Below are 14,538 nucleotides of genomic sequence, written 5' to 3'. Positions count from 1 at the left end.
TTTAAAAAAAAAAGGAAGATGGCCACAAGAGCATTAACAACAGACAAACAAGGATGGAGGCAAGGTGGAGAGCGAATAGAAAAAAGATATTTATATCTTTTGGCACAAAGCTGCGTGAAAGCTTACAGGTCATTTGATTGAGGCATTTGACTGTAATGCAAAAAAGGGAGAGGAACCCACAACAGGTATCTGAGCAGGGCATAAGTGTATAAGCATATAAGCCATCGAAGAGGAAAATGGTTTTATGCATTTTTTTAGCTGACATCTTTTGACAGTATGCATGGAAAGAAGAGGGAACTGTATTCAAAGCAGTAGTTAACTCAGACAGGCTGAACAGCTGGGGGATGAAAAGAGAGGAGAAAGAAATGATCTGCCTTTTCTGAGTCACTTGTAAGTTGTGTGCGAGTAAGGGCACGTAAGAGCCACGTTCTTGGTGGTATGCTGTTAGTGGAAGATGGAAATCTGTCCTTTCTTTTGAGATTCTTTGGGTGAGATTTCACTCCTCTCATTTCTTGATGTGGGTTCAAAAAATAATCAAGTTATCCTTCACACAGTAACAAATCCTGAAAGCCAAAGGAAATGCATATGCAGTTGTACATTCCAATTTCTCCCAAACTAAACAAGAACAGAAGACAGTAATTAGCTAACTTAATGCATCTAATTAGTTCTAAGTATTAAAACAGGAGACAAATCTTTGCGCTATACAATTTAGAAGATGATTTCCCTTATTTATTATTATTTGGGATCTGGAGATTTCATGTATGTAAGGAATAAAGCAAAGTGTATGTTTAGGGTAAAGCATCATATTGGTAAGAGGGGTTTTTGAGAGCTCTTACTGAATGTTGAATGACATGTATGTAAATCTAGAAAGCTTCTTTATAAAATAAACCCTAATAAAAATGTTTGCTTAGTAGGCCTGCATAGATATTACTTGTCCTTGGTCAGTACAGGATTTACATAGCTATGGCATTGATTCTGCCAAAACTAGAGAAGCCCTACTATATTTTCTGGCACTATTCAAAAGTTTGTACTGTAAATACAGCTATGAGGGGCTAGGCCTTAATCTGATCAATCATATCTAACTAATCACCGAAAAAGTATCACAGACTTCCAGTAAGCCTGTTCATCTACCAGAGTTATGGCAGAGCACTGGAAAGACTCTCTTGAATTTTGCAGAGAAGAGGAACAAAAGATAGACTATTTAAGGAAACACAATATTTAGTGAAAGCCATGCACTGCAATAATACCTGGCTGTCTGCAGTTGAAATTGGACTGGGCTGAATTTATTGAGCTGTTATAAGTGATATAATGTCTACTGCATCTATTTCCTATTTAGTCCATCAGAACATACTACACTGAAATCTGGAGATTCCTTTTTGGTCATATGATCATAATAACTGGAGTGCACAAAGACCACTGTATTTTTTTCCCCCACCTGCTTTCCTGGAAATCCTGTACTGTAGTTTGCACATTTGAAATAGTTCAGGTGACTTTTGTTTTTCAAAAGTAAATCCATCTACTGAGAAAAATGATGATAAAACTACATCCTCAGGAAAAGAAAAACAGTAAAGGATACGAAGAATGAAGTATACCTCCCTTCTCCTATGTATACACAGACAGAGTAGTCAAATTCACTGCAACCTTGCCTGCAGAGACACGGTCTTAAATTCCCCCTTTTAACAGCCAAAGTCGTGTGACTGACCAGCTCATCTCCCCCTCCTTAATTCAGAGCTGCTTTAAGTGACTTTGTATTTGGAGGTAGGCGTCCTACATATTTTGATGCCCAACTATAAGTCTATATTGTGTGTTTTTCACCATTTATTAACATATTTCTGATTTTACTTGGGTTGTGTTATTAACGCTTTATCTGATGTATATTTTAGAAACTTATATTTTGAACTAAAACAAAACGCTGCAAAAATAGGTTCCTTAGATTCCTGAAGTATCTCTTCTAAAAAGGCGGAGGTACAGCTATTGTTACAAAATAAACATTTCTAGTGTGTTTCGTTTTGTGCATAGTATTACGGTTCAGCACTCCTGTGCATTTGTAACGGAGCCGGATGGGAGTTTTCCTGATGACTTCTTTGGTCTATATTATTTGTGACTGACTGACTTGTGCTTGACGCATTACAGCATGGCTTTTGTGTATTGTTAGGTTTTGTTCCTCAGACCAGGATCAATCTTCTTCTGGTGTTCATTTTAAACTTGCAATAAAAGATTCAAAAGAAAAAAAAAGATCAAGAGCTGTTTTTGTATTTGCTTTAAACATAAGTCCTAAAATTTTCAGTGAATGATAGATAGGAAGTAAGTGAGACTGATAACTCAAAAGACCATTTTATTTTGTCGGCAAAGATTCTAGCTTCGTTTCTTCCTCACTAAAGGGAGCCTCTCCGAGAAAAGAACCCGATGCCAGATAATGATGTCATTTTTAGCTTATCTTTGTGCATTCTGCTTTCCTTTCTCTGGATTTATCTCGAGTTCCCTCTTACAGTAGTTTCCATGGCATTGGTCTGCTGTGGGTACTGTTATGCTTCATAATTATCTTTGTAAAACATATGCATAAATAGCTACCAAGAATATCTTGTTTGTTTGTTTTCCTTATAAACCTCGTAGAAGGGACAAGCATTGTCAGTAATACTGAATAATGGTTTTGAGAAAGGTCTCTCTGGAGATGAGCAAAATTTTCCGTATGTGTGTGAAAGGAAAGCAAAGGCATCTGTGGACTTGTATTTATTGTTATAGACACTTTAGACTAACAGCTGGTCTTCTGTTGAGAAAGAAAAAGTCTTAGTCAAGGTGCTATATTTGCCTTTTGTTTGTTTGTTTGTTTGTCTTTCAATATACATTTTTTTCTTATTTAGTTTATCGACAGCAAGAGTGAAGCTCCAGATTCTCAGCTCACGTGAACAAACACAGTCATACCAGCTGAGAATCTAGCTGCAAACGTTTGTTTTATGCCTGTGTTTGTATTAGACCCATTCTTGATGCCAAAAAGAGCTTATCAGATAAGGACGTGGCATTTGGCAGGATGTAGGCTGGACAGGCGAGCCCACAGAAGAACGTTTTGGGTGCAGTAACAGATAGTAGGTCTTCGCACACAAAACAACATATCGTTAGCAGCAGTTGTTTAAACACTGCTAAACACTGTTTAAACATCTTCATAACCAGAGTTTGGCTCGGGAAAGAAAGGTCTTTCTTGATGAAGCTCTCTCTTGCTATCATCTGGCCCAGCATGCAAGAGTCGCTGGGAAAAAATAGCGAGGCCTACAGTAAGGGAGAGTGTATTGATACGTAAAGCAAGAAGATTATAGGCAACGTGTAAGGGTTTAAGCGACTGGGGTTGTTGGATTTCTCAGATCTGCAAAGAAGCATTAGAACCAAGCCTGAATGCGCATGAAGAGCTGGCCGTGAAACTAAATAGGAGAACATGAGATACAGTCTCTCTCTCTCGATTTGCAGAAAAAGGACTCAGAGTGAAACAGTTGCTAGGAATAATGCCCCAAATAGCGGAACAGCTGCTGTAGTAAAAGGATTTTGAATAATTTGATTGTGCAACAAAGAATGGAAGCCTTTGAGGTGGTCTATTCTTTTTCTTTAACAGAAGCAGTAAAACACACCAGAGGTACATGCATGTTTTAAATATATGAGAACTCTGACATCCAGATGTTGCTGGTGATACAGAGATTCCCTAATTAGAAACAGGATCATTTCTGGGAGAAGTGGTTCATGTTTAAGGCACAGAGAAGTAGTGGGAAGGGGAATCTGACTCTAGAGAAATGCCTCTAAAGAGCCAGGATAAATGGTCTATTCAGAAAAAATATACTGACTTCAGCATAGAAAGTTGCATTTCTCTGCATTTGTTCATTCCTGTGATAGCTGTGGCAATGACCATAGGACTGTTGACAGTTGGGAAAAAAAAAAAGAAAAAAGCAGGCTGACAAGCTTGAAAGGTGCATTTTATAGCGGTGAGAATGCCTGAAGTACAATATCAACATTACTAAAGACTTAGGATTTATCCTCGAATTACTGTGCCCGGATTCTGGCCGCTCATGCACTTAAAAATAGTATATGACTGCAACATTCGCTTGGGTGAAATTTTTGCCTTAGATCTTTGGGCTCAGGGAAGAGTAATGAGATAAACGAGCAAGACTCATAGCCCTCACAGTTACAAAGATGTTTCCTGTCTGTTTCCCAGGTAAGCCTAAGAGCTCAGAGATGGTTGTGATCCCAGGTCTTTGCAACTCAGCCTTCCCTGGGGAGCTGCAGATCTGTGTGCTTTGCTTACAGTAACGCTTTTGATTGAAATAGTAATGATGTCAACTTGTATTGAATTATGAAGCCTTCATTTCACCTTTGTTTTCTTCATGTAGGTACTAAGGATAAACTGTATCCTGACACCTTTTACGTATATCACTTTGTTTTTATTGAAAGTTAGCAAAGTGGACACTGAAACCTTCAGACTGAGCAGTTCCCATATACCCTGAATTAGCAATGAACATATAAAGTCCTGTCCTTAGGAACTGTACTTCTTCACTTTGACTGCTTACTGAAAGGGGAAGAAAAAGGAGAAAACTTAAATTCTGTGCAAGATGACTGAATGTACAAGTCACAGTTATAACTGAAGCTTACAGTAAATTAGTTGTTAACCAATGATTATTATTTTAAGAACTGCTACATGCTTCAAGATATCGCTGCATCAATCCTGAAAAAAAAGACAGGATAATTGCATATGCTTACTGCAAAAATGGTATGCACGACTTGAATAGTAAAGAAATAAAAGGGAGAATTCTTCCTTCCTCCTTCCTTTCCCTACAGAGAGTATATTGATGACAGAGAGAACCGAGGGTCATTCTACCTTAGTTCAAGAGCTATTAATTTTCAGATTCTTTTTCAAAATAAAAAGCAGATAAATTTTAGAACAAAGTTTAGTAACAAAGATGGTATAGCATGAACATTTACAAATGAAAGTAAATGTGAATCTATATTTTATATACAAATATATATATATATGTACATTGAGCTGGCGTTCAATGACACACTGTGTGTTAAAATAACATTCTTGGCCCTTTGTTGCTGCTATTTGTTTGCAAAATATTAGAATACCAATATGTCTTGGCAAAGCTAATCTATACAGCATAATTTAAATACATAGAACAGACACACGTAAGAAGAAAAGAGTACAAAATGTACCACTATCAAAATTAAATAGATATTCTTATGTTCCTCTTAAATTATGCAATAGCTAAATTTTACTTATGCAGTGGCTGTAGTTAAAATCCTTGTAATTTTACTTTTAGCCAAATTAATGTTCCCATGTGTTCTGTAGTATGAGAAAATACCACCAAAAGTCTGTGCTTAGTGTAGGAAATATTGCAAAAACATACTTACGTGCAAAGGCTGGGTCTATAGATTCAAATTGTGACAAAATTTTGTTCTAAATAATACAGAGCGAGGATACGTGATAGATATTCTATCAACTGGCATTTTTAACAACATTTTTACGTAGAAAAATCAGTCTTCCACCAAATAGAATTACAACTCTTACGTGAGTTTAAAAAAATACCGTATGAACATTTTATATCCGGTAAGTCTTGTGAATATGTTGCCTGCTTCTCTATCATAAACGAGATTAATCACTGGCTACAGAACTCTGACCTAATATGAGTTGATGTAACTGTGCTGAAGTCAGTGGAACTCCATGCATTTACACCAGCTAAGGGTTTGGATTTTAAGACACTTATACGATTTGCTGCAGTAGCTAGAATTCACGTGGGCTGAGTTTCCATATTACCAAACAGTAAAGTCGGATCTCACATCCTTGAATTCATTGACAGTAAAAGACCGCGATCGTCTCCTAAGAGCAGGACGACAGGGGTTTCTCCCCTTAACTAAATTTAAATAAGGATCAGATCTTAGGAAGCGTGGGTAACTGTCTTGCTCCATTAGCTTGTAGACTGTGCTTTGTGCTGCATCAAAGGTGGTGATGATGGGTTGTTCAATATTCTGACTTGTGACTTCTTTGGTATGAAAGTCCAGATTCACCTGGAGAATAGCAAAAAGTGTATTTCGTTAATGAACATCAACACATTTCCTATGTTGTTATGCATAGATTCAGAGATGTGAATGTTAAAAATAATCTGTGGGAATTATGGGCTGAAACTGTACTATTTTTGCAAAAGATTTATACCTTTTTCACCCTTTTACAGGGAAGCAGCTGTTAATATTTAGCAGTTGCTATTCTGAAAATAAAAGAACACAGGGAAAAAAGGAGCATGGGCAAGTGATGTACCTGATCTGCTCAGAACTGATAGAATTATATGAAATTATAGGTCCAAAGGACTTACTGAAGAACCTGAGCTTGATTTCAGTGAGAATTCATCATCTCCCAGTCTGTTCATCTCCTTCCAAGAGCAGGCAAAAAAATGTTCCTTTTTCTCATTTATACTATGATTCCTTTACAATACACTTAAGTAGTGTGAAGAAACTGTAAATATAAAGCCTTCTTGCACTACTTCTTGCTCTTTATTTACCCTTAATAATACAGAGGGAGTATTGAAAGGAGTCTGAAGGAAAGTGAGAATGTCTATGCAGTGATTTCCAGACTTCCTTCTGAAGCTTTGATGTCTGAGATACAGCCTTCTTATGTCATTGGCAACATGATTAACTGTTGCCACTGCTTCTGGGCCTGCACCTCTTAAAAGCAGATTCCGTTAGATGCAGTAGTGTCAAACAATGTGAACCTTGAAAAATGTTTTTACTGTACCTCTTTTGGTGCATCTTTCTGTATGAATGTTTCATAAATGGTCTTAGCTTTTGGAAGAAGTTCATGTGCAGTTTTGCTTTTCTTGTAATCCTCACAAGCTATCCAGAACTCAATGTTCTCCTCACTGAACTCAGTTTTCAGAAACTTCGTAAAGGCATCCAATCCAGCTACAGAAGGGAATATTGGATTGCATTAAAAAAAAAAATCCTTATCAGGCAGTTACTCTTTTTATACAGTCTGTGCAAGGTAACAACATAGGTTGTGCTCCCTTTCAAATACATCACATTATAGATAACTACCTATAAAAGAAGTGCATTTTTTCATAAGGATCCTGCATACTGCAGCTCCCATGAAAGTTTGTGGAAGCAGAATTCTCAGTCTCTGTTAAAAACCCACTACCAAAAGCTTGTGAGGAGGCTACTTAGAAACGGAGGCAATCAGAACATGTGATGTTTCTGAAAGGGATGGACTTTGTTCAAACTGAATATCAGATTTAGGTTGCTCCAAACAGTATTTGAATCTTTGTTCATATGTAGACTCTTCTCCAGTAATAATCTAAAATGAAGGGCTTTTAGCATCTTTACAATTTTTTTACCCTACTATTGTCATTATGTTGCAGATATTTTCTTTCCCAACTATTGAGAAGTAACACAACTGAGTTATTGTCTGCAGTCTGAGGAATGGATTTGAAAAGCATGTGGTGTCCAGCACTGTGCCAGAATACTCATTTCTGCTGAATCAAGCATGTGTCCCTCCAAATTGGAAACCAAGCGGCCTATGAATATTCAGGATCTTGCTTTATGTGCATTTGATAATTATGTAATATATATGGACTCTTCCAAATAATGGCCAATTTTGTTCCTATTGCTGTTTTAGAAACAAACTGTATCAAAAGCGGCAGCTTTTTTTCCTAGCAACACAGAAAATGTTTTCATTTGTAAGGGGTCTTGCACTTCCATTGTCTTGCACTTAGCAATATTTGAACAATATTGAAAACAAAGGGATGAAAGATAGGAAATCTTTATTGCAAACATCATGAGTAATCTGTTCTCTGGCCAAATATTGCTGTATCTTATAGCTCTGTTATATCTAAGAAAATGGCTTCTGCCTTAGAAAATTTTAAACTTCTGCAAATATAAGGCTAGATACTCTTAGCACAGAGTTTCTGCCTTTGATCACTGTCTCTCATTAGCTTAAAACTACTGAGACTGTGGTGCTGGAAGGATCTACCTGAGAGGAGGTACTGATGATGCGCACCAGAAATGATGGTCCTAAATCAATGGCCTGACGTTTCCAGACTTTACTGATCTTCTGAAGTCTGCTTAATTTCTCTTATTTTCCCAACAACAGCACAGTAAAGTAGTCTAGCTCCAGTGTAACAATGAGAAATGGACTTTTGCTAGAAGCAATGGCTTCTATTTTTCTGCTGTTTGTGTAAGAATTGATACTGTCCTCTAAGAAAATCTTTTCCTTAACAATCATTTCACTTAGTTCTAGTCTTTAGACAAAATCCCAATGAATACCAATGAGCTGTCTGACTAAGCTCATGAATGAACTTACTAAGCTGCTGAATGAAACTTACAGATCTCCTGCAAAGACGTGGTATTTATCTCCATGCAAATTCATATTCTTTTGCTTGTTCTTGGATTTCTCCTGTTAAAAACTTAAAAGCATTTTCTACAGCAAGTCCTCTTTTACCATAAGCTCATTTTAACAGTCCCTATATGCCACACATGGCTAGTTATCCCCAAGATAGAACTAATTATCATGAACTATTGTAGAACAAAAAGCCTAAAATTTCATGTAATATAAAGAAAAGATTTTGCAGGCTTCATTGAATAACACTTGCAATAGGATGGGAGAGGTACAACTCAGTGGGATGTTGAAAAGAGGTAAAATGATGGATGAGAGAGTAGCCAGCAGATTTCCAACCATTTTAAACAGCTGTCATTCAGGATTTATGCTAATATAGCAGTTAGCTCTCCAGAACATACCGAAAACCCTGCTTGAGCAGGGGGGTTGGACTAGATGATCTCCAGAGGTCCTTTCCAACCTCAACCATGCTGTGATTCTGTGAAATCATTACAGAACAACATTTAACTACCTGTGGTCTTCTCTTACCGTTTATTGAGGGAATTCTTCAGTGTCTGTTACATTACTTCATTCAACAAAGCATCAGACTTAACGATTATAAATCGATTATTTATTTTCTATATTTGGCAGCATGCTATAGCCTAAGCATACAAGTAGAGCAGAAACTCTTACTAATGTAAATGACGTATCAAATTAATTTAGGTAACTGACAGGTCTATTTAATTGAACTACTACATTTTGCAATTTTCTATCAAGCAATGATACTTTTCACGGAGAGGAAAACACTACTAACCTTTCTGGGAAAGCAGTTTGTCAAAAGATTCACCCCATTTAACTGCTTCTTCAGGAGACGCACTGTTTATGAAACAAAAAGTGTTTTTGATGAAGTATGTGTATTTATGAAGTTATTGTAGCATGTTAATCTGTTACCGTTATTGCTTTGCGCTATTTCACCAAGTGTTCGATTAGATTACGTTACCAAATAAGCTTGTTCTATTAGAGACTACAGAAACATTTGGTTTAATTTTTTCTGACTTTTTTCCTGCAGAATTATACTTTTTTTGCCTTTTAAAAAAAAAGATTAAAGCAGAGGTTTTTCTCTTCAGTGTTTGTGTTGCACTGCTATTCTTTAAGGAAATTGAGATCATGCAGTGTGGTAAAACTCATACAGGAACCACCTATGTAAAGTTAAGAGTCCACCACCTAGTTAAACTTAAAAAGAAGGCTTTTGTTGTTAAAACTGACGTATTCTTGCAGACATGTGGTTTTGAATGCGCTCAGTGTGAGACTGTGTTACCACAATCTATTTTTAATGAAATACAGAAATGCTATAGCGTGAAGATAAAGCTGTAGCAATATGGTTTAGGTGATGGTCTCACAGGGTAGTAGCACACATATCCCAGTTTGTTTACCATAAACATTTTTTAAATGTCATGTTATATCGGGACACTGCACTTTATTTACCCCCTATTTTTGTGAACTAGAATTGAATTAGGCTTGGAGATGAATTGTATCGTGCTAGGATTATGACTTAGTTCTAAACCTGAATGAAAGGCCAATTTATTAGGTGCCATACAAATAATAATTTTTAAAACCATTTTCATCAGAGGCCTGCACAATTAAAGTATCAAAGTCCTCACATAGGCAACTTGTCATGGGTCAGTAGGTTGGTGGTGGAGCTGAGAACCAGATCAACTTCTTTTGGACTGAATGCTTTCTGAAAATGGTTCCTCCTTCCTTGCTGAAGCTTGAAGTTCTTTGGTTGCCTGGTTTATATAGTCTGGTTTCCACTGGCAAAATCTATAGGCACATGAAGTTTAGATGATGTGAAATTCCAGTCACTTTGGGAGGGAATTTAAGCAATAAGGATCTTGTTTTTGTACAAAACTGAAAGGAGGATTTGTTATAGGTGTCGTTTCTCTTCTAGCTAAGTCATTGCTTATACAAATGAAACTTTTAGCTAGGGAGAGAACAGTTCTCAAGTGGTACAAATATGGAGAACTGAAGGTTAAGAAATAAACATAAGCCAATGAAGTGAGGGAATTCTATAGCTGGGGAAAATGATCTCTCACTCCTTTAGGGAACTGTGCGGATTTGCATGTTTGGGAACAATGGGTTCCTATAGCTACAAAAATGAATCTGGTAATAGTGAAAAATAAACCTGGCTCCTTGAGGCCACATATGCAGTCTAAACAGCACAGAATGCTGAAGAACTTCTTTACTATTTTTGGAAACTTCTGGGGTGAATTTTTGATTTTCTCTCAGAAACTGCATCAACCTAGTAGCCTCACAGATCCCAAGGACCTGGGAGTAGCAATGAGTGCTGTAGTCGCAAATAGAAACCAAGATCTATTCCACTTCGCCACTTTTACAAGATGAGAAGAAACTTAATGAGTTTATAGGTTGTAAGAATTTCCACTATCACCGCACTGTCCCTCTGCAGAGCTTCATAAAATTTTGTTTTCTACTTATGCTGTTTATTTAATATCCCCGTGTAAATAATAGAAATAATTAAAACCAAGTAAAACACTGGGCATCCAAAACTGTTATCTGGCTTTGCTACTTGAAAAAGCGTATATCTTCTTCTTTTTTTTTTTTTTCATTTTTTTTCACTGAAAATAATCTAAATCTCTTTCTCCATATAAAGTATATCTATATATAGATCAACAAATAAGTACTAATTTCTCTTCTATACAGTAAGAACAGTACAATCCCTGTTAGTTGAGCACCTGGCCGAGAGTAATGTGGTTAAAAGTAGTTGACTGAGCAAGGAAGTGGTGATGTCTGGTAGAAGAAGGAAATTATTCATTTATTGCTGTTGTATCCACCTCCCTTGAAAGTGCCTTTTTGTAGGTGATTGGAATGTATTGATGACCATGTACTTTACATGAAATGCCTAAGTTTTATCAGCCAACCAAACAAAAAATCATCGAAAGTAGAACTCATGATTGCAAGGTTGTATATTTGAGTGAACTGTAAAACTTTTGAGTTAGTTAAGCTTTCTGTCAGCAGCGACACAAGAAAGAGGGGGAAAAAAGAAAATAATGAACCTACTCTGCCCCCCAGACTGTGGGGTGGAAAGTGGTCCAGAGCATGAGTGCTTCCTGTCATTTGAATGTGTGGAATATTTGGATGTATGAGCAACAAACATAGTGTAACTATCCAGATACACAGATACAAGTGTTTAGATACCAAATTGTTGGGTTTTTTCATGGGTTCCAAAAAATGGTGCTTAAGCCTTGGTATAATTTTTACTGTATGTCCACAGTTGGTAAGGGTTTGTAGAAATAGTTACTGAAGTCTTCTGGTCAGGGTGCAGGCATCTTGGCCTCAAACACAGTAACTACTGAAACAAGTTTGATAAGTTTAACAAGAAAGCAGACTGAAACTAGAAGCACTGAATTGTTCTGAAGTGATCTGTGAGGAAAAGAAATGAACTGCAAATTTTTTAGACCTTGAAGTTGTAGTACTTTAAGCATTCCTTCTTCTCAGTCAAGCCCTACAATGGCAGCGAAGCAGGTTGGTGAGATCCTGGCTCCCCAGTGAAGTCAGGAACAAAGCTCTTACTGAGTTCAACAAAACCAAGATTTCACATTACATCTTTATAGGAAATAGTATAATGTGGAAAATATTACACAATGTTTAAATGACCTTTTTGGAGGAGGGAGGAGGGGACAAGACAGTGTTCTATCAATTATTGCAGTCACTGAGGAACTATGCATTCAGGTTTTGATGTGCAGCTGGTGTTCGTACATCACAGGATTCTTTGGAAAATTTATTTTCCAAGGAACTGTATAAATTCTTTGTAAGAAGTAATTTGTCAGGCACGTACCCAGGTTAATTCTTGTTCAAATTTGTCAATTAACTAAGAAAAATGCTGTTGGTATGAATGAAGTTTATGTATATGCATGTGTGTGCATATGTACATACTTTTTTTTTATACAGATACAAATGTATTTGAATTCAGGAATATGAAGGAAAAGTCGTGGAAAAATTCTTAACAAGTACATACTTGCCTCCATACTAATTACTATAATCAAAGTAAGTGGTACACAAAGACTATAAGAAAATGAAAATTTGGATTTGAAGTAGCTTAGAAAAATGTGGATTACGCTATCCACATTTTTCTTCCATTTTGTTTCTTCCTTCCCTTCTTTATTTTAAAGAAAAAAATGTTTGCTGGGTCAGATCATACTTCATACCACAGAAAATCTCTCTGAAAACTATATAACGACTTGAGACTCACCTATTCATTGCTATGAATCTGAGTAGCAGTCTACACCTATTAGTGTAAAAAACACGAGTGATGAGTTAACTTGATGTATACTGTTTGTATGCTTGGATTAGGTTGCTAATTTATAAGTGAAATAGATCTTAAAAGCATTATTCTCTGCCAAGCCTGAATGCGCACAGGCAAATGCAGGAAATGTTTCGAGTCACACAACCGCTTCCTGAAAGGAATCTCCAGTCTTGCAGTGTTTATAACACTCACCTTGCTGCTTTTGTCAAGTGTGTAGGTTTGCCAAGATGATCCTCTTCATGGAATTCAGATTTCTGCAGGAGAAGGCTCAGCCTATTTCTCTTCTGCTTAGCTCTACAACAAAGTTCAGGTAGCTTTTAAAGCAACATGTTGAAAGATGTTGTTCAAACATTTCCTTTGACTAGTATCTCCCTGCCTCTGCATTACAGATCATTACTTTCTACATTCAGCTATAGTAATGTTGATGTTTTTTCGCCTACATATTAATGTTCATGTTAATGCATTTCTTCCTTATACCTTAGCATGAATTTACATATGAAGCACTGGCAAAGGGTAATGGAAATCTTTTCATTTATATTTTGCATTTATTTTCACTTATCTTTTTCATTTGTTTTAAAAATGGAGGTGGGTTAAATTTCATGTTAGTGAATAAGTGCAGTCAACATCTTCTATTTTTATCTTTTTGCAAAGAAAAAGGAAGTATTGCTTCCTGTCATTTCAAAATTTTAAAAAGAAACTTCTCCCGATCTTATTTAGGCTTCAGAAAGGGATTTCTCAGAATTTCCCACTTTCTTGTTAATTATTTGATTTGTTTCGTATTCCTATTCTTAATAAATATTCCCTTGATGAATTAATATTTTATGGATACAATTCCCAGACTTGCAGTTCATGAGTGTTCACATATATCAGTCCAAAATAAAAAGAACTATGCCCTAAATTCATACCCACCAGCTATGTTAGAAGAATCCCCTATGTACACGGACCACTCAAAGTGTAAGTATGACCTTAAAACTTACCCAGGCTTGCTTGCTTTATTCGTCTCTTCTTTATTTGCTGTTTTCGTGACTTTGTAATAGGATTTATCCTTGGAAGCAGAAATGTTTAGTTGGGGAAATAAAAGAAGTGGATTCTCCATCTTCCTCTAGTAAAGCTTCCTAGTTTCAGCAAATGGTTCTTCAGCTTCCTGACAGCAGTTGCATCTAGTGTAATTGGTGCATTCAGGAAGGTTGTCGCATGCTGTATCTGGCTTGATTGCTACTCAACCAGTGGTTGAAAAGTTTCCAGAGCAGGTAGTGGAAAGAAGGAGGTTCTCCACCTTCGCTGTCACTACAGCTGCACGTAGGCAGGACTTTAAGTAGAGTTTTGTTTTCACAGTCGTCATTCAGGGAAGTGAGATTACAACTTTGCAAAATGGCCGTTGATCATGCACATAAACATGGCTGTAAGCGGAGAACAGCTCCTGGTTGTGTGTGTGCGGAACTTGATGGTTTGCTAGACTTCGGATGACGCTATCATTTTCTCCCAAGCGCTTAGGGGAAGTGAATAGAGTGTCTCTAAAATGAGCTCTAAAAGAGAATCATTTTGTACAAATTAATGTGTAGCGTTGCCTTAAGCCCTTAGAATAACTTTTAATTGACTTTAAACTGCCCTCTGCAGTCTCTGTTGCTAAATGCTGGACATAGAAATCAGTTTTAGCTACAACATGCTAACTTGACACTCAGAGTCTGAGTCTCTCACAAGAGCCGGATGAAGCTGTGTTTGATCAGATATTTTGTAAATAGAGATTTTAATTTTTGCACTGTTTTTCAGAAGTGATGAGTACCTACTTCTGATTTTGAGTTTGTTCACGTATCAAGGAATGGTTTGCAATACTGAACAGTGTATTTATTCACTTTTTGTTCAACCCTAGGGCATTGTTGAG

At 36.8% G+C, this 14,538-nt stretch overlaps 1 protein-coding gene across 1 annotated transcript; it reads right to left on the bottom strand.

The window, feature by feature from the left end:
• Nucleotides 1-4,907: 4,907 nt before the first annotated feature.
• Nucleotides 4,908-14,092, bottom strand: RGS18 (regulator of G protein signaling 18). Its single transcript, XM_009669742.2, has 5 exons — nucleotides 13,634-14,092; nucleotides 12,849-12,950; nucleotides 9,150-9,211; nucleotides 6,764-6,930; nucleotides 4,908-6,042 (listed from the first exon to the last, which is right to left on the bottom strand). Exons 1-5 carry the CDS (start codon nucleotides 13,750-13,752, stop codon nucleotides 5,788-5,790), a joined length of 705 nt encoding a protein of 234 aa, XP_009668037.1. The 5' UTR covers nucleotides 13,753-14,092; the 3' UTR covers nucleotides 4,908-5,787.
• Between the last annotated feature and the right edge of the window lie 446 nt (nucleotides 14,093-14,538).

Source organism: Struthio camelus, chromosome 8, assembly GCF_040807025.1.
Source record: "Struthio camelus isolate bStrCam1 chromosome 8, bStrCam1.hap1, whole genome shotgun sequence".
NCBI lineage: Eukaryota > Metazoa > Chordata > Aves > Struthioniformes > Struthionidae > Struthio > Struthio camelus.
The sequence above is the reverse complement of the archived record's forward strand: the minus strand, read 5'-3'. Positions and strand labels throughout refer to the sequence as shown.